Below are 22,502 nucleotides of genomic sequence, written 5' to 3' on the forward strand. Positions count from 1 at the left end.
TCAACAAACTTTCGGAATGTTAAATCATCCATAGGCAAAATGACAAAGTTACAGCTACGTCGAACCACTAACATACGTCATCTGACAACGTGGAAATTAACAGACTGGTTCTGTAACAACTTTGTAAAACGATGACTCCCTTGGACTCATAGACAAAACCAATCATTGACAGGTACGTCGACCCACAGATATAAATTATATCGGATACATGTCTATGGTCGACCTTCTTGTCCTTGAAGTGTTGCAACAAGAGAAACAGCTCGCGTGAAGCGATATCAACACCCTCAGTCAATCTGTCGGCCTGAAACTAAAAAATCTGCAGTGAAAAATACAACAACACCGAGACAACATGTATGCCTACTAAGGCTTTGCTAGCCTAAACCCGAAGATTAAGACATGTCCAGCTCGTATACACGAAGCATGTGAACGTACGTAGTGCCTAATCAACTTTTTTTTTCTCTTAATTCTGAGTACATGTTTTAAACATGGTAAACATGGCATATCTTTATAATTTTGGATTCAGGAAATGATGCAGTATAAGATGAAGTCTTTTTTTTAATCGAATGCCAAATTTGTAATGTTGATCATAATTTTGCATAATTAACTTATTTTCTTTAGTCAAGTTGTGAGCACATTTTAAGACTAAACATGGCAAATCTGTTATATTTTTGGATTCAGGAGATAATAAAGAGGATGAAATCATTTTTGCATAAAAACGTTCTCACATAGGCCTACAATTCTCACGTGCTAAACCGCGTTGGAAATATATTTCGTCCTTTCCGGTTATTATTACCGCAGAGACAGCGACAGATTACCAATCACTTTTACCTTAGGGAAAAACGAGAAGCAATTACGTCCCTTTGTTTAAAAATATCACGTAATGATACATTGACGCAGCTGTGACAATACTTTTCTTAATTCTTGTTTAAAAGAAGCGCTAGTTTGAGTCCCCCCACCCCCCTCCCCCAAATAGGAAAGCCGATGGAGACTACAAATGGCGGCCACCATGCGCTAAGTCCCAAACCTTACCACAAGTCGTGAATTTGGTCGAAACATGAGGTCGTGTCAGCTAGTGCCGCCTCAACTATCACTTAAAGCCGGATATGACGTCATCAAAGACATTTATTGAAAAAAGGGAAAACAGTTTGGGCGTATCATCTGGCAGAATTTTCCCCCGAAAGCGGCGTATGGCTGCCTAAATGGCGGGGTAAAAACGGTCATACACGTAAAATTCCACTCGTGCAAAAAACACGTAGTGTACGTGGGAGTTTCAGCCCACGAACGCAGAAGAAGACAGAAGAATCTGGCAGAATTTGCATGTACAGCTTCACGAAGATCGGTCTAACAGTTTTCACACACACACACACACACACACACACACCACAACCCTCGTCTCGTTTCCCAGTCTATATTAAAACATTTAGTCAAAACTGTACTTAATTTAAAAAAGAAGGGTGTTGCCTAAGAAGGCGTTGAATTCAACTCTTGCTTTCTAGATAGTTTTCGTGCACGTGCCACCCACAGCATGGACATACATTCCCCCTTCAGACGCTTTATTTGTCACACGGTGAAGGCTCATTTGGCACGGCACCGCCCCCGCCACGCCCCCAGCCAATCGACAGCTATGTTGCCCTAAAGTGAACGATAGATTCAATTTAATTGCAAATGTTATAAATAGCGTTAAAATACATTTGACGAAAAAAAGCAAACAATCTGTTTCACCTCGCCTCCAGCCTATGAGCAGCACTGTTGTCCAAAAGTGAACTATAGATTCAATTCAATAGCAAACAGTTTGGAAGTGGAATTACTGACTTTTTACTTATATATATACATAGATTTGAGGCAAAACAACAACACATCTGTGTAACCAGGCACTTTTCACGTGAGCTCGTCATCAATAGCGTTGAAAAGATGAGTGGTGCCAATAATTTGAGCCGTTTACAAATTCCATGGCTGTTTTGTATCAACAGCACGGTACGATGCCCATTTCAAATCATTGCACTTGTAGGCTGCTTTCGTTAACATCTGATTTGGTATGCATATGTTACAGTTAATTTATAAAACCAGGACATTTGTAATTGTACTGTTTCACTCGGGGATTTTATATATTTCTTGAACATTGTACGAAATTTGTAAACTCCCTGAATCTAGCATGTTTTTTTTATGTTTTTTTATGAATCTACTGAATAGAAAAAAAAGAATTTCAGTAAATTTATCAATTTTTTCAGATTCAGAGGAATTATGTGAATTTCCTAAAAACTGCCTGGTGATATTTTGGTGAATTTACTAAAAACAGAGAATTGCTTTCTCTAAATTTATGAAATTCTTTATTTCTATGAAATTACTCTTCCTGAATTTAGCATGTTATGGTTTTGATGAGATAAATAAACGGTAAGCTTGATGCTAGTATATTGGTTGATGTTAAACCACATCAGTGTATGCTGCTGCTGCTGATGATGATGACGACGGCGATGACGACGACGACGACGATGATGATGGTGATGATGATGATGTTGATTATGATGACGACGACGATGATGACGACGACGACGATAATGACGATGATGATGTCGACGACGACGATGCTGATAGTAATTGTAATTTCCAGGAAATAAAGTGGGCTATGAATCTCATCAACATCACCTGTCTCCTTCTGGTTGTCTTCCCCGCTATCTCCCAGTGTCTTGCCGGTAAGCTTGCACACCTGCCTACCTACCTACCTACCCACAACGTTCCTATTTACCAATCCACTTACCTAAACTCTACCTACCTACCTACTTACCTACCCACAACGTTCCTATTTACCAACCCACTTACCTAAACTCTACCTACCTACCTACTTACCTACCCACAACGTTCCTATTTACCAACCCACTTACCTAAACTGTACCTACCTACCTACTTACCTACCCACAACGTTCCTATTTACCAACCCACTTACCTAAACTGTACCTACCTACCTACTTACCTTCCCACAACCTTCCTATTTACCAACCCACTTACCTAAACTGTACCTACCTACCTACCTACCTTCCCACAACGTTCCTATTTACCAACCCACTTACCTAAACTGTACCTACCTACCTACCTACCTTCCCACAACCTTCCTATTTACCAACCCACTTACCTAAACTGCACCTACCTACCTACTTACCTTCCCACAACGTTCCTATTTACCAACCCACTTACCTAAACTGTACCTACCTACCTACTTACCTTCCCACAACCTTCATATTTACCAACCCACTTACCTAAACTCTACCTACCTACCTACTTACCTTCCCACAACCTTCCTATTTACCAACCCACTTACCTAAACTGTACCTACCTACCTACTTACCTACCCACAACCTTCCTATTTACCAACCCACTTACCTAAACTGTACCTACCTACCTACTTACCTACCCACAACCTTCCTATTTACCAACCCACTTACCTAAACTCTACCTACCTACCTACTTACCTACCCACAACCTTCCTATTTACCAACCCACTTACCTAAACTGTACCTACCTACCTACTTACCTACCCACAACCTTCCTATTTACCAACCCACTTACCTAAACTGTACCTACCTACCTACTTACCTACCCACAACCTTCCTATTTACCAACCCACTTACCTAAACTGTACCTACCTACCTACTTACCTACCCACAACCTTCCTATTTACCAACCCACTTACCTAAACTGTACCTACTTACCTACCCACAACCTTCCTATTTACCAACCCACTTACCTAAACTGTACCTACCTACCTACTTACCTACCCACAACCTTCCTATTTACCAACCCACTTACCTAAACTGTACCTACCTACCTACTTACCTACCCACAACGTTCCTATTTACCAACCCACTTACCTAAACTGTACCTACCTACTTACTGTCCTACCCACCTACATACCTACCTACCTACCTACCTACCTACCTACCTACCCACCTACATACCTACCTACCTACCTACCAATGTGTTTTCAGTGCCCCCCGAAAGGTTCACCGTGTCGGGGGCTGAGTGTGCCTCTGACCATGACTGCGGCCTGCACGACACTGACCGCTACTGGTGTTACATTGACCATGCCGACCCGGCCAAGCGACTTTTGACCTTCCGTCTGTGGGAACGTTGCTGTGCCCCCTCTGACCCCTGCCAGAACGAGACAGGGTTTTGTGTGGTCACGACGGACGCTGGAGGAAGCTTGCATATGCCGTGTACAGAACCATTGGAAGTAAGTTGTGCAACACACACGCATGCACGCACGGTACTACCAACCGTATGCACGCGCCCGCATGCACTGGCACACACACGTACCTAAAGTGTGGATGGTTACCTAAGAGGCGGCACTGGGTGTAGTGCCTTTCTAGTGCACTTGCACTACAACAGCACTGGGTGCAGTACTCGCTCCGGCATCGAAGAATTTTGCACTAAAAAATGCACAAAATTTGACCTACACATGTGGTAAGATTGTGGGGGTGAGACAGGAAGGACTGACTGTGCTGTATGAACGACGTGTGGTGCGAAAGGCCCGCTGCATCATCCAGGATAGTAGTCATGTGCTCGCTCACCACTTTGAGGTCCTGCCCTCAGGACGTCGCCTCCGCACTCCCAGATTCCGCACGCTCAGAACTAAGAACAGTTTTATTCCAAAGTCAATTGGCTTTTTAAATACCTAAGTTAATTAAAACTAGTATGTGTGCCGGTGAACATATGCACTGATTTCTGTGATGAATATTTTTTATATTCTTTGATGTGCACCCTTATGCTGAGTGTGATAACCCTCGAATGACTAGTCCTGTGATAAATATTGTTCAATGACATATCTAGTCCTGTGATAATGATAGTTTTTAGCGGTAAACTTTTAGCTAAAGCTGACGGCAATTTACCTATTTGGAATCATGTTACTATTCCTGTTAGTGTACATATGCGTGCGCGAGTGTAGTATGCTTCGTATGGTATTTTTATCTGTTGTCTTATTATTTGTTTTGTCTTTTAATGTGCACCACACTGAAATTTCTCTGTATGAGATAATAAAGTATTCGTATTCGTATTCGTATTCGTATTCTATTTCGTCGCCTATAGAGGACGGAAAGAATGTCATTTTGAACATTGTTATGACATTCTTTCCGTCAAAAAAGTCAATTTAACGGTGTTAAATGAAGCGACCATCCACACAATTAGGTTGCCATCCAGAGTTTAGGTTGCCATCCACGTGTGGATGGTTGCCTTATGGTGATTTAGGCAACCAAACCTGTGGAAACATGGGTACACACACACACACACACACACACACACACACACACACACACACACACACGCACGCACGCGCGCGCGCACAGGCACTCGCATACGCGTGTGCGCACGTACACACTCACATGCTTATGCACCCACGGACGCACACGCACACATTTTGTCAATTTCTCGCCGGATAAGATAACTACAGCGTGTTTTGTTGTCATAACACAAAAGCAATGGTCCTCATAACATGAAGAAGGGTAGTCTTTGATCACGGGCACTGTGAGCTATATTTTCAATGATCACTTTCAAGCAGCAAAAGGAGGAATATATGAGGTACAATCATGTTAGATACCAACTTTAGTTACATCATGCAATTTTGGGAAGCTGTTTAAGTGATATTGCTAAACCTAATACCATTCTTCGTGTTATGAGGACCATAGCTTTAATGTTATGACGCCTAGCGTATAACCACGCCATGTCCCAAATAGACACTAGTTCTGCCTAGCGTATAACCACGCCATGTCCCAAATAGACACTAGTTCTGCCTAGCGTATAACCACGCCATGTCCCAAATAGACACTAGTTCTGCCTAGCGTATAACCACGCCATGTCCCAAATAGACACTAGTTCTGCCTAGCGTATAACCACGCCATGTCCCAAATAGACACTAGTTCTGCCTAGCGTATAACCACGCCATGTCCCAAATAGACACTAGTTCTGCCTAGCGTATAACCACGCCATGTCCCAAATAGATACTAGTTCTGCCTAGCGTATAACCACGCCATGTCCCAAATAGACACTAGTTCTGCCTAGCGTATAACCACGCCATGTCCCAAATAGACACTAGTTCTGCCTAGCGTATAACCACGCCATGTCCCAAATAGACACTAGTTCTGCCTAGCGTATAACCACGCCATGTCCCAAATAGACACTAGTTCTGCCTAGCGTATAACCACGCCATGTCCCAAATAGACACTAGTTCTGCCTAGCGTATCACCACGCCATGTCCCAAATAGACACTAGTTCTGCCTAGCGTATCACCACGCCATGTCCCAAATAGACACTAGTTCTGCCTAGCGTATAACCACGCCATGTCCCAAATAGACACTAGTTCTGCCTAGCGTATAACCACGCCATGTCCCAAATAGACACTAGTTCTGCCTAGCGTATAACCACGCCATGTCCCAAATAGACACTAGTTCTGCCTAGCGTATAACCACGCCATGTCCCAAATAGACACTAATTCTGCCTAGCGTATAACCACGCCATGTCCCAAATAGACACTAGTTCTGCCTAGCGTATAACCACGCCATGTCCCAAATAGACACTAGTTCTGCCTAGCGTATAACCACGCCATGTCCCAAATAGACACTAGTTCTGCCTAGCGTATAACCACGCCATGTCCCAAATAGACACTAGTTCTGCCTAGCGTATAACCACGCCATGTCCCAAATAGACACTAGTTCTGCCTAGCGTATCACCACGCCATGTCCCAAATAGACACTAGTTCTGCCTAGCGTATAACCACGCCATGTCCCAAATAGACACTAGTTCTGCCTAGCGTATAACCACGCCATGTCCCAAATAGACACTAGTTCTGCCTAGCGTATAACCACGCCATGTCCCAAATAGACACTAGTTCTGCCTAGCGTATAACCACGCCATGTCCCAAATAGACACTAGTTCTGCCTAGCGTATAACCACGCCATGTCCCAAATAGACACTAGTTCTGCCTAGCGTATAACCACGCCATGTCCCAAATAGACACTAGTTCTGCCTAGCGTATAACCACGCCATGTCCCAAATAGACACTAGTTCTGCCTAGCGTATAACCACGCCATGTCCCAAATAGACACTAGTTCTGCCTAGCGTATAACCACGCCATGTCCCAAATAGACACTAGTTCTGCCTAGCGTATAACCACGCCATGTCCCAAATAGACACTAGTTCTGCCTAGCGTATAACCACGCCATGTCCCAAATAGACACTAGTTCTGCCTAGCGTATAACCACGCCATGTCCCAAATAGACACTAGTTCTGCCTAGCGTATAACCACGCCATGTCCCAAATAGACACTAGTTCTGCCTAGCGTATAACCACGCCATGTCCCAAATAGACACTAGTTCTGCCTAGCGTATAACCACGCCATGTCCCAAATAGACACTAGTTCTGCCTAGCGTATAACCACGCCATGTCCCAAATAGACACTAGTTCTGCCTAGCGTATAACCACGCCATGTCCCAAATAGACACTAGGTCTGGGGACAGAAACACCAAGTTAGCATAGCGGTGCTATGACAACAAATACGCTGTAGCGAAGTATCCGGCGTCAATTTGCTGCATTATTATGATCGGTTTTCGACTTGAAGTGACAATGCCTCACTGCAGAGAAAACTTCCATTGTCACTGTAAAAGTATAGACGCAGACGACGCGGTCCTGGGAGCTTGGTACACATGTTTTACACATTTCTTTTAAACTAGAAGTCAGGACCCGGTTTCCCCTGGGATTTAGCAAAGGCATTTGCTTTAATAACCATAATGGACAAGATTTCTGAATTCATTATCAAAAGAGGCCGACTATGAAAGAAAAACTACAAAAACAAACAACGGGCGCAAATGAGGATGATTTTTGTTTGTAGAACCCTGTACCACATTATATGAGTGTTTCTTGAAGAATAAGTACGCAAACACCGTATAGTAACTATATATTTTTATGTGTTTAAATTTTCACTTTTCTAATTATTTATCTATTTTTGAGTCACTTGAGAAAAAGTGACTCTATGTAATCGGTCAGTGTTAGTCTGTCCGGCCGGCCGTCCGGCCGGCCGTCCGGCCGGCCGTCCGTAGACACCACCTTAACGTTGGACTTTTCTCGGAAACTATCAAAGCGATCGGGCTCATATTTTGTTTAGTCGTGACCTCCAATGACCTCTACACTTTAACGATGGTTTCGTTGACCTTTGACCTTTTTCAAGGTCACAGGTCAGCGTCAAAGGAAAAATTAGACATTTTATATCTTTGACAAAGTTCATCGGATGTGATTGAAACTTTGTAGGATTATTCTTTACATCAAAGTATTTACATCTGTAGCCTTTTACGAACGTTATCAGAAAAACAAGGGAGATAACTAGCCTTTTCTGTTCGGCAACACACAACTTAACGTTGGGCTTTTCTCGGAAACTATAAAAGTGACCGGGCTCAAATTTTATGTGAACGTGACTCATTGTGTTGTGAATAGCAATTTCTTCCTGTCCATCTGATGCCTCATATAATATTCAGAACTGCGAAAGTGACTCGATCGAGCGTTTGCTCTTCTTGTTTTATCTTCTTTTATTTTTTTAAATCTATCTATTCATTGATTCATAATTTATTTATGTAGTTATTTAACTATTTATTAATTCATTCTTTTATTCCGCCATTCAATTTGTGCATGTAATAATGTATTTATTGAGTATTTTTTTATTCATTGAAATGTTTGTTCGTTCATTTATTCATTCATTTCTTAATGCATTTAGTTATGTATTTATTTACATATTGAGGGTTTCTATGTGTTTACAGCCAAAAAAGGAGACATTGCTGGGCACGCCCTGCCTGGAGAACCACCCGTGTGGCCGGCACGACGAGACTTACTATTGGTGCAAAACCGACCACGACGGCACCTGGGACTACTGCTGTGAGCCTGGCCACGAGTGCAAGCAACATCCGGGCTATTTGCTCACGTGGTGCTACGTCGGCGACTACAAGGACGGGACCGAGTTTGTCCACATGAAAGCCGAATGCGTTCCAGATCTGGAGGAGCTAGTAAGACTGTACTGGCTGTAGGGTATCCCCCACTCTTGTCCACAACATATCCCTTGTATCTGACGGACAGCTGATCTTTAGAAGTCTGTCACAGAATAGACTTGCAGCGTATTCCCCAACTCATGTCCGGAAAAGATTGCGTGTGTCTGGACGGACAGTAGATCTTTAGTAGTCTGTCACAACTGATAAGCGTGTGGGGTATCCCCCGCTCATGTCCGAAACAGATCGCTTGTATCTGACGGACAGTAGATCTTTAGTAGTCTGTCACAACTGATAAGCGTGTAGGGTATCCCCCGCTCATGTCCGAAACAGATCGCTTGTATCTGACGGACAGTAGATCTTTAGTAGTCTGTCACAACTGATAAGCATGTGGGGTATCCCCCGCTCATGTCCGAAACAGATCGCTTGTATCTGACGGACAGTAGATCTTTAGTAGTCTGTCACAACTGATTAGCGTGTAGGGTATTCCCCGCTCATGTCCGAAACAGATCGCTTGTATCTGACGGACAGTAGATCTTTAGTAGTCTGTCACAACTGATTAGCGTGTAGGGTATCCCCCGCTCATGTCCGAAACAGATCGCTTGTATCTTACGGACAGTAGATAGCTTGTATCTGACGGACAGTAGATCGCTTGTATCTGACGGACAGTAGATTGCTTGTATCTGACGGACAGTAGATCGCTTGTATCTGACGGACAGTAGATCGCTTGTATCTGACGGACAGTAGATTGCTTGTATCTGACTGACAGTAGATCGCTTGTATCTGACGGACAGTAGATGGCTTGTATCTGACGGACAGTAGATGGCTTGTATCTTACGGACAGTAGATCGCTTGTATCTGACGGACAGTAGATCGCTTGTATCTGACGGACAGTAGATCGCTTGTATCTGACGGACAGTAGATGGCTTGTATCTGACGGACAGTAGATTGCTTGTATCTGACGGACAGTAGATCGCTTGTATCTGACGGACAGTAGATGGCTTGTATCTGACGGACAGTAGATGGCTTGTATCTTACGGACAGTAGATCGCTTGTATCTGACGGACAGTAGATCGCTTGTATCTGACGGACAGTAGATGGCTTGTATCTGACGGACAGTAGATTGCTTGTATCTGACGGACAGTAGATCGCTTGTATCTGACGGACAGTAGATGGCTTGTATCTGACGGACAGTAGATGGCTTGTATCTTACGGACAGTAGATCGCTTGTATCTGACGGACAGTAGATCGCTTGTATCTGACGGACAGTAGATCGCTTGTATCTGACGGACAGTAGATGGCTTGTATCTGACGGACAGTAGATTGCTTGTATCTGACGGACAGTAGATCGCTTGTATCTGACGGACAGTAGATGGCTTGTATCTGACGGACAGTAGATGGCTTGTATCTTACGGACAGTAGATCGCTTGTATCTGACGGACAGTAGATAGCTTGTATCTGACGGACAGTAGATCGCTTGTATCTGACGGACAGTAGATTGCTTGTATCTGACGGACAGTAGATCGCTTGTATCTGACGGACAGTAGATCGCTTGTATCTGACGGACAGTAGATCGCATGTATCTGACGGACAGTAGATCGCTTGTATCTGACGGACAGTAGATCGCTTGTATCTGACGGACAGTAGATCGCTTGTATCTGACGGACAGTAGATCGCTTGTATCTGACGGACAGTAGATCGCTTGTATCTGACGGACAGTAGATCGCTTGTATCTGACGGACAGTATATCTCTGGTAGTCTGTCACAGAAGTAGGCCGCGTTATAACCCACACGCGACCCTCTGGTACCTGTACTTTCCATCTTTCCCTTGATTTGAAAATGATGTGTCTCGTATTTTCCTATTCAATTCAATTTGAGGCGATCGAAGAGTTGAAATAAGTGTAAGGCATTGTAGTTAGTGATAGCTTCATAATCACTACTTAGCCTACAAATGTAAAAATTCTACACCTCGGCAAGGCCTCTTCTCTTGCTTGGTTGGCTACATTCATTGCCAGCGCATATTTCATGTTTGCAAACGAAATGAACGGGGTGACATGAACAATTTCAAGTGTCTACCTGCAGACCAACAAGCCCGTTGTGACCCTCCACCACGAAATGAGTCACATGTCACCTTTGCATGATTTTCATATTTTTACATTTTCCTAAAGAGTTGTTTATGCTCTATCCAGTGGTGAAACCCGTTTTAGAAAAGAGCAAAAACTGTTTGAGTTATAAGCCTGTGACTAAGGTGACCCTCACACTGTTACCAGACACTCCCCGGACTTATATTAAGCCCAGCGCAGAACCGCGCGAGGTGACATGCGACTCATTTCGTGGTGGAGGGTCACCGTTGGGCTTTTTAAGGGGTAGGTTTGCCTTGAAATTTAGTGTTTTTAAATGATGGCCTCATTAATAAAGGCCTTCCTGATGTGAATGGTCACCGTTTCAGAAACCGGTTTAGCACAAGAAACAGGCGATTGAACGGTTGCACGGTTTTGAAATGAATACAAAAAATGAAGTAGCACTTAAGATGCCTCAAATTATCTATAGATATCTTTTTGCACGAATCACGAAATGCGAAGTCTAAGCCAGGCTTTCCCCACTTCTTTGCACGACTAGAAACCGAAACCTTTACATAGAGATAATCTATGTTTTCTTTTGCACACATTTGAAGAAATCATACTCGAATCTAAAACGTCAACAAAAGGTGGGCCATGTTTTTCCTTTTGCACAAATCTGAAGGACATTTTCCGGCAGTATGACAAAACAACAACCATTATATCGACTGTACGACAACAAAAGTAAAAGGTAAGAAGAAGGCTTGTTCATCGCAAAACTGACGTCTTTCATATAGACAACCCCTACTTAGGCTACTACCCCCTCCCCTCCCCTCTCTACCCCTTCCATTACCTCAACCCCCCCCCCCACCCACCCCATCCCCCCCCCACCGCCCCCGTCCTCCCTCCCCCTCGATGTTTTTACATTTAGTCAAGTTTTGACTAAATGTTTTAACATAGACGGAGAATCGAAACGAGGGTGTGGTGTGTGTGTGTGTGTGTGTGTGTGTGTGTGTGTGTGTGTGTGTGTGTGTGTGTGTACCCATGTTTCCACAGGTTTGGTTGCCTAAATCACCATAAGGCAACCATCCACACGTGGATGGCAACCTAAACTCTGGATGGCAACCTAATTGTGTGGATGCTCGCTTCATTTAACACCGTTAAATTGACTTTTTTGACGGAAAGAATGTCATAACAATGTTCAAAATGACATTCTTTCCGTCCTCTATAGGCGACGAAATAGGTCAAATTTTGTGCATTTTTTAGTGCAAAATTCTTCGATGCCGGAGCGAGTACTGCACCCAGTGCTGTTGTAGTGCAAGTGCACTAGAAAGGCACTACACCCAGTGCCGCCTCTTAGGTAACCATCCACACTTTAGGTACGTGTGTGTGTGTGTGTGTGTAGAGCGATTCAGAGAAAACTGTTTGACCGGTTTTCATGAAACTTCATATGAAAGTTCCTGGGATATCCCCACAAGGTGTTTTCATTTTTTCGATAAATGTCTTTGATGACGTCATATCCGGATTTTTGTGAAAGTTAAGGCGGCAATGTCACGCCTTCATTCTTTAAGCAAATCAATTGAAATCTTGGTCAAGCAATCTTCAACAAAGGCCAGACTTTGCTATTGCATTTGAGCTTGGAGGCTTAAAAATTAATGAGTGAGTTTGGTCATTAAAAATCAGAAAATTGTAATAAATGGTGGTTTTTTTTTAAATAAAACGATCCAAAAATAATTTCATCTTATTCTTCATCATTTTCTGATTCCAAAAACATATAAATATGTTATATTTGGATTAAAAACAAGCTCATAAAATTAAAAATATCAACATTATTATTAAAATCAAATTTCCGAAATCGATTTATAAACAATTTGATCTTATTTCTTGTCGGTCCTGATTACAAAAACGTATAAATATGTTATGTTTGGATTAAAATCAAGCTCAGAAAGTTAAAATAGAGATACAGGCTTTTAACACACTCACCGCTTTTTAACATCCTAGGTGCCCTACGTAAAGAGCGAGCAATTTTCAAAGAATTAATTTTGCGGATTGTCTGATAACAAAATCGAACGTTGCGTTTTGGCGCTAGACCTAACTTTTAAAATCTATTCTTTCTTCATCAAGATCAGTACAATTCGAAGTTTTGAAAGTTTGAAAAAAGAAAAGCCCGGAAGCAGGGTCACGCAAGGTCGTGGTTCTCGTAGCAGACGACGGTAATGCCTATTGCCAGTTCCTCTGAACAGTCAAAAGCCATCGCTAGAGTTCGTGTGAATCATAGCCGTTTGGTGCGTTTAGATTCAGAGGTACATAATAACGTGCTATTGCAGATAAGCTTACAGCGAGTCGCATTGACAATCACAAGCTGACGACTACATTGTGAAACAAGTCGCGTAAGGCGAAATTACTACATTTAGTCAAGCTGTGGAACTCACAGAATGAAACTGAACGCACTGCATTTTTTCACAATAGTGGGAATCAATCATTTCATGTGACAAACACCAAATGTGGCATACATGTATAGTTTTATGTGCTTAACAAAACCTGATACAGAGCCACCGCAAAAAAGTAAAAAATCGGTAGTTTTTATAACAAAATTCAAAATGGCCGCCAGTAAAAACGATTGGGTATGTTAGGCATATTTCATTTCATGTGACAAACACCAAATTTGGTATAAATGTATGGTTTTATGTGCTTAACAAAACCTGACACAGAGGAACCGAGAAAAATGTAAAAATCAGTAGTTTAAAAAAAAATCAAAATGGCCGTCTGTGAAAAAGGTATTCAGGCGTATTTGATGCTACAAGTCATTCTCTTGCAATAGAAACTAACAGAAACAATTGTTAAAACATAACAATACATGTATACATGATCAATGGTGCAGCGATTGGTTGGACGGCGTGGGTGGCAGGGTTGAAGAATCGTTGGCTTACCTAACCTGTGCCAACAAAAAACTATCGCACAAAATTAATGTTCGTACAGCTTCGTTACCTTGTATGCCCATATGACTGGGCGCCCACATAAAATGTATAATCTTGCCTTCAGAAATAAGCTTAGTGTGAAGGTCGTGAATGTCGATTAAAAAAGGATGAGTGAACTTTCTGGATGAAATAGCTCTAAGAGCTGAGAGCGAGTCCGATACAATCAGAAAAGACGAATGTGTCGACTGATAGATTAATTTCAACGCCAAGATGATGGCCCTAAGTTCCGCCGAATATACCGACGAACCGTTAGGAAGCCGTAGTTGAAGTGGGCGTTTTAATTCCTTGCTAGAAACTGCTGCAGCAGCAGCTGAATCATCCTTTAGAGAGCCATCAGTGAAGATAAATTCATGCTCTGTGTATTTGGAACATTGCTCTAAAAAGAGCTGCCGAAATACAATGTCTGAGGTTACATTCTTCTTGAAAGAAGTTAGGGAAAAATTTACGGTTGGGTTTTCCAATTTCCAGGGTGGAGTGTTTGTGGTCAAAGGATCGTCACAAACAGAGTCAATATCTATGACAGCCTTTTCACACTCAGAAAGCATACGTATGCCAAAAGTTGGTGTTTCGTTAGGTTTGGAAAGAAATGTGTCCTTCAGAGTAGGGTTAATAACACACTCATGGGCAGGATTTTCGGGGTTTGCTTTTAGCTTCAGGTAATAGTTCATGGAGAGCCGAAGTCTCCGGATCTCCAAAGGAGGTTCTCCAAACTCAGCATATAAACTATCTACTGGTGTCGTGCGGAAGGCACCCAAACAAATTCTCAGACCCTGGTGATGGATTGGATCCAAACCTTTGAGGATATTTCTTTTGGCTGATCCGTAAACAATACAACCGTAGTCCAACTGTGGACGGACAAGAGAACGATACAGACGTAACAATGTTGCTCTTTCAGCCCCCCAGTCCGTGTGACTTATGACTTTCAGGATGTTGAGGCCTTTTTGGCATTTTATTTTTAGATATTTGATGTAGGGTAGAAAAGAAAATTTGCTGTCAAAAATCAGTCCAAGAAATTTGACTTGTTTAGAAACTTTTATCCTGTGCGCGTTTATAAAAAGAGAAGGCTGAAGAACTTGATTTCTTTTCCTGTGGAAATGGATAGCCAATAACAATTTGAACCCGTTTTCCTGTACCCAATTGTGAATTTTGGATATGAGACCCTCCACCACGAAATGAGTCGCATGTCACCTCGCGCGGTTCTGCGCTAGGCTTAATACAAGTCCGGGGAGTGTCTGGTAACAGTGTGAGGGTCACCTTAGTCACAGGCTTATAACTCAAACAGTTTTTGCTCTTTTCTAAAACGGTTTTCACCACTGGATAGAGCATAAAAATCTCTTTAAGAAAATGTAAAAATATGAAAATCATGCAAAGGTGACATGCGACTCATTTCGTGGTGGAGGGTCACATATACACAACTGAAGCTTCCTTTCAACCCCAGCTAGTGTTTTTCCCTTGGCAGAAATTTAAAAGTCATCAACAAAAAGAGATTTGTCGATGTCAGACTTAACGTTTTTAACAATGTTATTAACTTTAATGTTAAAAAGTAGCGGGGACAAAATACTCCCTTGAGGAACTCCCATCTCCTGTTCAAGAGAATCGGAGAGGGTGGAACCTACTCGAACCTTAAACTCTCTTTCAGCAAGAAAATTTGAAATAAAAATAGGAAGGTTCCCATCAAAGCCTAAGGTTTTCAAATCTGATAGAATACTGTGCTTCCATGTTGTGTCATATAATTATGCCTTTTCCAAATCGAACAAGACGGCCACTACATGCTCTCCGCTTACCAAAGCGTTACGAACAAACGATTCAAAACGAACCAAGTGATCGGTTGTGCTTTTATGTTTTCGAAAACCGCATTGGGTCAAGTCCAAAGCACCAATTTTTTCTAACTGCCACAGCAACCTCTCATGCACTAGTCTCTCCATCGTCTTACACAGACAGCTGGTTAAGGCTATCGGCCGATAAAAATTATTATTTGTGTGTGTGTGTGTGTGACTGTGTGTGTGTGTGTGACTGTGTGTGTGTGTGACTGTATGTGCGCGTGTGGGTGCGTGTGTGTGTGTATGTGTGTGTGTGTTTGTGTGTGTGTGTGTGTGTGTGTGTGTGTTTGTGTAGGTCTACTAATGTTGCACTGTTATCATCAAAATATGAAAGTAACTTGTTCGTGTAAGGGCGTTTCTATTCCAAAGATACCGTCACGTGTTCTTAACTTGTATGAAGACAACCTTTTGAATAAACGATAAAGTATGTGATTGCATTGCTCGCACGCGAACAAAACAAAAAAGACTATCCTCATTTTTATCTGGATATGTCTACAACGTATAAATGGTTTTCGACATTGAAATGAGTACAATAAGCAGGATGTCATTTAAGAAGGTCATGTTCTATACAGTATACCGCGAACTCGTCAAATAAATGGAAAACTAAGGTAGTGCGACGGTTGTTTTTTGGGTGGTTGGTTTACTTTTTTTTATTTTATTTTTTAAGTTTTTTTTTCGCGGAGGGGAGGGGGGGGGGGTGATAGGGGGGGGGAGGGAGGCGTTTGAAGACATTACACGAGCATGTTTTCATCAAGTTAAAAAAAAGTCAGTCAACCATCGAACAGAATGTAGGCCTGTCGTTTGCAAACGATATCCTGTATTTCAACTCCACCTAACCTGCGCTTGTTGTTTCTGAAGGTCATGTTCTATACAGGATAACGCAAACTCGTCAAATAAATTGAAAACTTGGGTAGTGCGACAGTTTTTATTTTTTTATTTTATTTAATTTTTTTTAAGTTGGTTTTATTTTCGTGGAGAGGGGAAAGGTGGATGGGAGGCGTTTGAAGACATTACACAAGCATGTTTTTATCAAGTTAAAAAAATCAGAATGTAGGCCCGTCGTTCGCAAACGATATCCTGTATTTCAACTCCACCAACCTGTGCTTCAAGTGCAAACACATGCACACACACACACACATACATACACACATACATACACACATTCATACACACATACATACACACATAAACACACACATAAATACATATACACACACACACATATACACACACACATACACACAAACACACACACAAACACATACATACACACACACATACATACATACATATACATACACATATACATACACGCATACACACATACATACATACATACATATACACACACATACACACAAACACATACACATACACACATACATACACACATAGACACACACACACATACATACATACACACACACACACATACACACGTACACACACACGTACACACACAAACACGCACACACACACACCTACACACACACGTACACAAAAAAAACCACACAAACACACACACACACACACACGCACACACACACACACACACACACACACACACACACACACACACACACACACACACACACTCACACACACACACAGAGTTATAATAGGGGATCAGGGAATGTATACGACATGACCTTCAGAAAAGAGATCCTGTTTATCGCATTCCTTTCAACTTTCATAATTTGTATTTGCAGAAAATACTTGGAAGCCTTTTTGTGTAAACGGGTGGACAATGTAACGATAATCCTTGCCGTTTTCTCAGAAGGTGTATCTATGTTAGGTAAGACCACGTGACAGCATCCTTGAAACTCACATGTCCACTTGTATTATTGCAAGCAGTGAACTGACGCGCTTGTACTCACACGCATGATTTTCCTTACCAAGGCACACAGTCACTCACAGATAATTGTGTGATGATAATGAAACGTCACATAAACAGCCAAGCAAATATATTTTTCAACAACAACAACAACAACAACAACAACAACAACAACAACAACAACAACAACAACAACAACAACAACAACAACGTCAGCTCCCTAATAGCAAGAACTCCTCGGAGAGCGCGCGTTTAATTTGCACCACAGCTACATGAACATTTCATATTAGACACTTATTATTATGTTTTATTATTAGCTCAGGAAGCTGGTCTAAATTTGTCTACAAGCACACCTGGACATTAACACACACACTCACACACATAATGGGAGCTGGCTAAAGGTATTGATTAACTTATTTCAATTACAGCATCATCTCTGATTAAATGAAAATTGTCGTTCTATCAGCGGTAATGAAAATACCCTATAATTTGAGGATCAACTGCGGATAAATTGCAAAATTTGTATGATTTATTATGCATGAGTAGGATATTGTTTTTAATAATTAGAACGTGTGCTTGTAAATGTGAGTGTTGTTTACTTAAAAGTAATGTCATGGCCATTTTGTATGAGAAAGCAGTATGACTGTTGATTGGTTGGTGGATGTTTAAGATGCAGTAAAGTGTCTACTACAGCACAAACTAAAATTTCCTACGCACTTTATTTTTCAAACGTATGAATAGAAGAGGGGGGGGGGGGGGGGGACGAACCACACAAACGATTGAATTCCATGTACTCAAGAAAGGTGAGAAAGCCAGGATGCAAGAAATTCAATTAAGGTGCCCAGTTTTTCTTCGAAGCATTGTCGCATAGCTCAGCCCGGGGTTTCATCGAAAAGAAGCGGGTCGACAGGACGTAAGACGCTATATATGTGAATGGACCTCCAACGAGGAATCAAGCATTCTGCGACAACGGCATTCTGAAGAGGAAATTCCTTGTACTTGAGCGCATAATCGGACAAAATGGCAGACCTGTAAGTAAACTTTAGCATGTTATAACCATTACCATGCACTTGTCTTTATCTCATAACACAAGAAATCTTCAGTGCAGTCCTGAAATGTTCATTTTTTTAATACCTTACAATGTTTTATATCATAATGAAATACTTTGTAGTGAAACACTTGATTTTGAAAAAAAAATGTAATGCATTAACGGAAAATGTGGTTTATTTTTGCGCTTTTTGGTATATTTTGTGCAGTCCCATCAATGGTAGTCAGGTTCACACAAAAAGGGTGTTGTTCCCTGACAACTTGCTCAAAGCGTTGTGCTGCTTTGCTGTCGTTGTCTGTCTCTGTCTGTCTGTCTGTCTGTCTGTCTGTCTGTCTGTCTGTCTGTCTGTCTGTCTGTCTGTCTGTCTGTCTGTCTCTCTCTCTCTCTCTCTCTCTCTCTCTCTCTCTCCATGTAAATATGTGATCAGATTAGTCCCCTCTCTGGGCGAGGGCTGGTTGAAAAAAAGCTCGTTGTATTGCTTATGCCACAACCCTCGAAAAATAAAATTTGATTTGATTTGATTTGATTTCATTTGATCTCTCTCTCTCTCTCTCTCTCTCTCTCTCTCTCTCTCTCTCTCTCTCTCTCTCTCTCTCTCTCTCTCTCTCTCTCTCTCTCTCTCTCTCTCTCTCTCTCTCTCTCTCTCTCTCTCTCTCTCTCCGTGTAAATATGTGATTAGATTAGTCCCCTCTCTGGGCGAGGGCTGGTTGAAAAAAAGCTCGTTGTATTGCTTATGCCACAACCCTCGAAAAATAAAATTTGATTTGATTTGATTTGATTTGATTTGATTTGATCTCTCTCTCTCTCTCTCTCTCTCTCTCTCTCTCTCTCTCTCTCTCTCTCGATCTCTCTCTCTCTCTCTCTCTCTCTCTCTTTCTCACTCTCTCTTGTTATTAAACATTTTATATTCTACAGCGAAATTTTGGAGGGTTCGGGAGAGAGCGAAGGTGTAGCAAAAGCAGCGAGGGCACATATTGGAGGAGAAAAGACTGACAATGCCGGTCTCTTTACGAGCTCACTAGGTCAAGAGTACGTATAGTGCTTTTTGGGGCATTTGCCTCTTGTTTATGTAACCAAGGTCAGTCAGTTCGGTGTGACTTTTTGTTGGCCTCCGCTGCCTTGAAATGTAAAAAAAAAAAAGACGAAGTGTAATACTGGTATCACACATCAAGTCGTGTAGTATTCTCTATATTAACGTCTTTCAGATGCTTTTACTGAAAGTGACGTTCTTCGTGTTGCTGGCACTGCCAGTACAGTTTTTTGCAGTAAACTGTTGGGCTGTTTTCCTGAGAGATTCCTACTTTCTGTGCTAAACGTGATGTTTCTTTGTTACACCCAGAGCTGTATATGCTTCAACCTCTCTGTTTGTCGGTCCTTTCCGCACTTAGATCTCTGGTGTTAATATTCGACTGAGCTGACATTTGGCGTGTAGCTTGAAAGTGAGGTAGAAGAAGGGCCTCGATTAGGGACCATGTTTTCTTTCATGCTAATAACTAGCTTATTCTTTCATGCTAATAACTAGCTTATTCTTTCATGCTAATAACTAGCTTATTCTTTCATGCTAATAACTAGCTTATTCTTTCATGCTAATAACTAGCTTATTCTTTCTCGAAACAGTTTCATTTTGTGCTGGTTAGTTCTTCTCTCGTCAGTTAACCGTCAAGTCTGATTAGGCCAACAAAAAAAAATTGTCTGTTTCTGGTCACCCGACCGACCCTAAATTTCGGCGCCGAACCTAAACTTTTTTTTTCCAAACTCAAAAATTATTTTTTTGTTTTTGGTGGTAAAGGACAGGGTGAGAAAATGAACAACAAAAACGTGTGAAAACGAAAGTCCGCTGACGATTTGTAAATGTGTTGAGTGTCTTGTCTCTATGTATAGTGAATCCAGTCTCTTTGCGCAATTTTTAAAGTTAATTTTATTGGTCTACATTTGGGGTAAAAAAAAAAAAAAAAAATCCCTACCTACCGACCCTATTTTTTTTTAGCCATGTTACCAGAAACAGACAATTTTTTTTTTGGCCTTAGAGCGAATTAGCTTTGATTGACATTCAGCTAAAATTAAAGTCATATACATTCAAACATGAATCAGATTCATTTGTTTCAGTTCGATGAGAACATTATTTGAAAATCAACACGAAACTAAAGAAAGTAATTAAAACAAAAAGAGAAAATAAAGGAACTAATCAAGTTGCACGGACAAAAGACCGTTCTATAGATTTTTGTTAAAGTTTAAGAGCTGGTTCAAGTAATTTTGAGGAAGCATCATAAAGCATGACTGAAACAAGTCGTTATCTTTATTTTCTTCTGTATGTTGAAGGTGATCCATGTTAGGGGAAACATACTTTGAGATTGTGCTATTTTGTTTACTTTTTTGCGCTGGAAAGGCAGGTCCAAAATTGCCAAAATGTAACAATGACAGTCTTCGCTATCGTTTATTGCACATTTGGTGTACTTTCACTGTGTCTGTGGACAGAAAACAGTTCGTTTTACGAGTCAATTTTAGAGTGAACGCTCCCAGAAATTTAAACAAGTGAGAGTAACGGTTTTTGTGGTAAATGCTTCCACAACAGATTTGTATACACATGTGGAAGTTAAACAAAGAGGGCTGTGGAGACATAGTGTGCGCAGGTCTCTGTGCGCATTGATCACCGAATAAAACAAATCAGTGGTTTGATGTGGTGGTTTGTACTTATGTCCCACAGCACAGCCCGATCAGGCAATCTGCAGTGCAGCAGCGGCAATGCAGAATCTGCAACGTCTAATCCTCATAAGAAAAGTTAGGGTGGACCCAGGGAATTTCAGAAGACTTGGACTACACGTTTCGGGAGATTTAGGGTTAAATTGTGAAAGTACACACACCATTTGGGCGCGTTTTGCTCCTTCCCTTTTTTTTTTTTTAAAGGAGTGGAGGCATGATCATTAAAGCTAAAGTAAAAAATAATCTGTGATAAAAAAAGAAACATTTTTTTACTGATTGTTTTAACTGATTATTTTTCACTCTCTATTAAACAATGTATGTATTATACATATTATAAAAAAAAGAAGAAGAAAAAATGCTAATTGAAATACATTATACAATCATAATAAACTCATTTCTTGGTTCTTATGAGCACTATTTCTATCCCCATTGAATATAAAAGAGTTGTTAAAGTTTGTTTGAAAAGTTCAAGTCGGTTGTTATTCTATCGAAATAAAAGAGTGTACCAATAAACTTGGTGTGAGTGTGTGTGCGTGTTTCTGTCTGTTTGTTTGTGCGTGCGCGTGTGTGTGAGTGTGTAGGTGTGTGTGTCAGGGAGTGTGTGCTTGTGCCCGTTCGATTGTGTGTGTGGATCTCTCTTCCTCTCTCTCAGTCTTTATCTGTCTCTCTCACTCTCTCTCTCTCTTCCTCACCTTCTCTCTTGCTCTCCCTCCATATCTCTCCACCCCCTCAGTCACACACATACAAAATATACCAACACGTACGCACTCAATTCCTCATAAACACACATAAAACATGTAGCAGTTTTCGTTACTGGATTTTTGATTTAGCCATTGAAGACTAGTCCCTCTTTAGGGCGCGGGCAAGATGTAACAAAGCAGATCACTGCTTACTCTATTATCCTCGTTAAATAAAGAATTGTCATTGTCACTCTCTCACTCACACACCAACCCACACATATATACTCACAAACACAAACACAATAAAACACGCAAACGCACCCACACTAAAACACACACACACACACACACACACACTAACACTAACACTAACA

General features: G+C 41.4%; 1 protein-coding gene and 1 long non-coding RNA gene across 2 annotated transcripts; both read left to right on the plus strand.

Moving 5' to 3' along the window:
* The first annotated feature begins 1,701 nt into the window (after window positions 1-1,701).
* Window positions 1,702-9,566, plus strand: LOC138979391 (uncharacterized). Its single transcript, XM_070352102.1, has 4 exons — window positions 1,702-1,974; window positions 2,609-2,690; window positions 3,981-4,225; window positions 8,790-9,566. Exons 1-4 carry the CDS (start codon window positions 1,912-1,914, stop codon window positions 9,051-9,053), a joined length of 654 nt encoding a protein of 217 aa, XP_070208203.1. The 5' UTR covers window positions 1,702-1,911; the 3' UTR covers window positions 9,054-9,566.
* Window positions 9,567-18,572: 9,006 nt separating this feature from the next.
* On the plus strand, window positions 18,573-21,961 carry LOC138979392 (uncharacterized). Its single transcript, XR_011460011.1, has 3 exons — window positions 18,573-18,731; window positions 19,664-19,777; window positions 21,453-21,961. It is a non-coding gene; the product is annotated as an uncharacterized lncRNA (long non-coding RNA).
* The last annotated feature ends 541 nt before the right edge of the window (window positions 21,962-22,502 follow it).

The sequence above is a fragment of the Littorina saxatilis genome, linkage group LG11 (genome assembly GCF_037325665.1).
Source record: "Littorina saxatilis isolate snail1 linkage group LG11, US_GU_Lsax_2.0, whole genome shotgun sequence".
NCBI lineage: Eukaryota > Metazoa > Mollusca > Gastropoda > Littorinimorpha > Littorinidae > Littorina > Littorina saxatilis.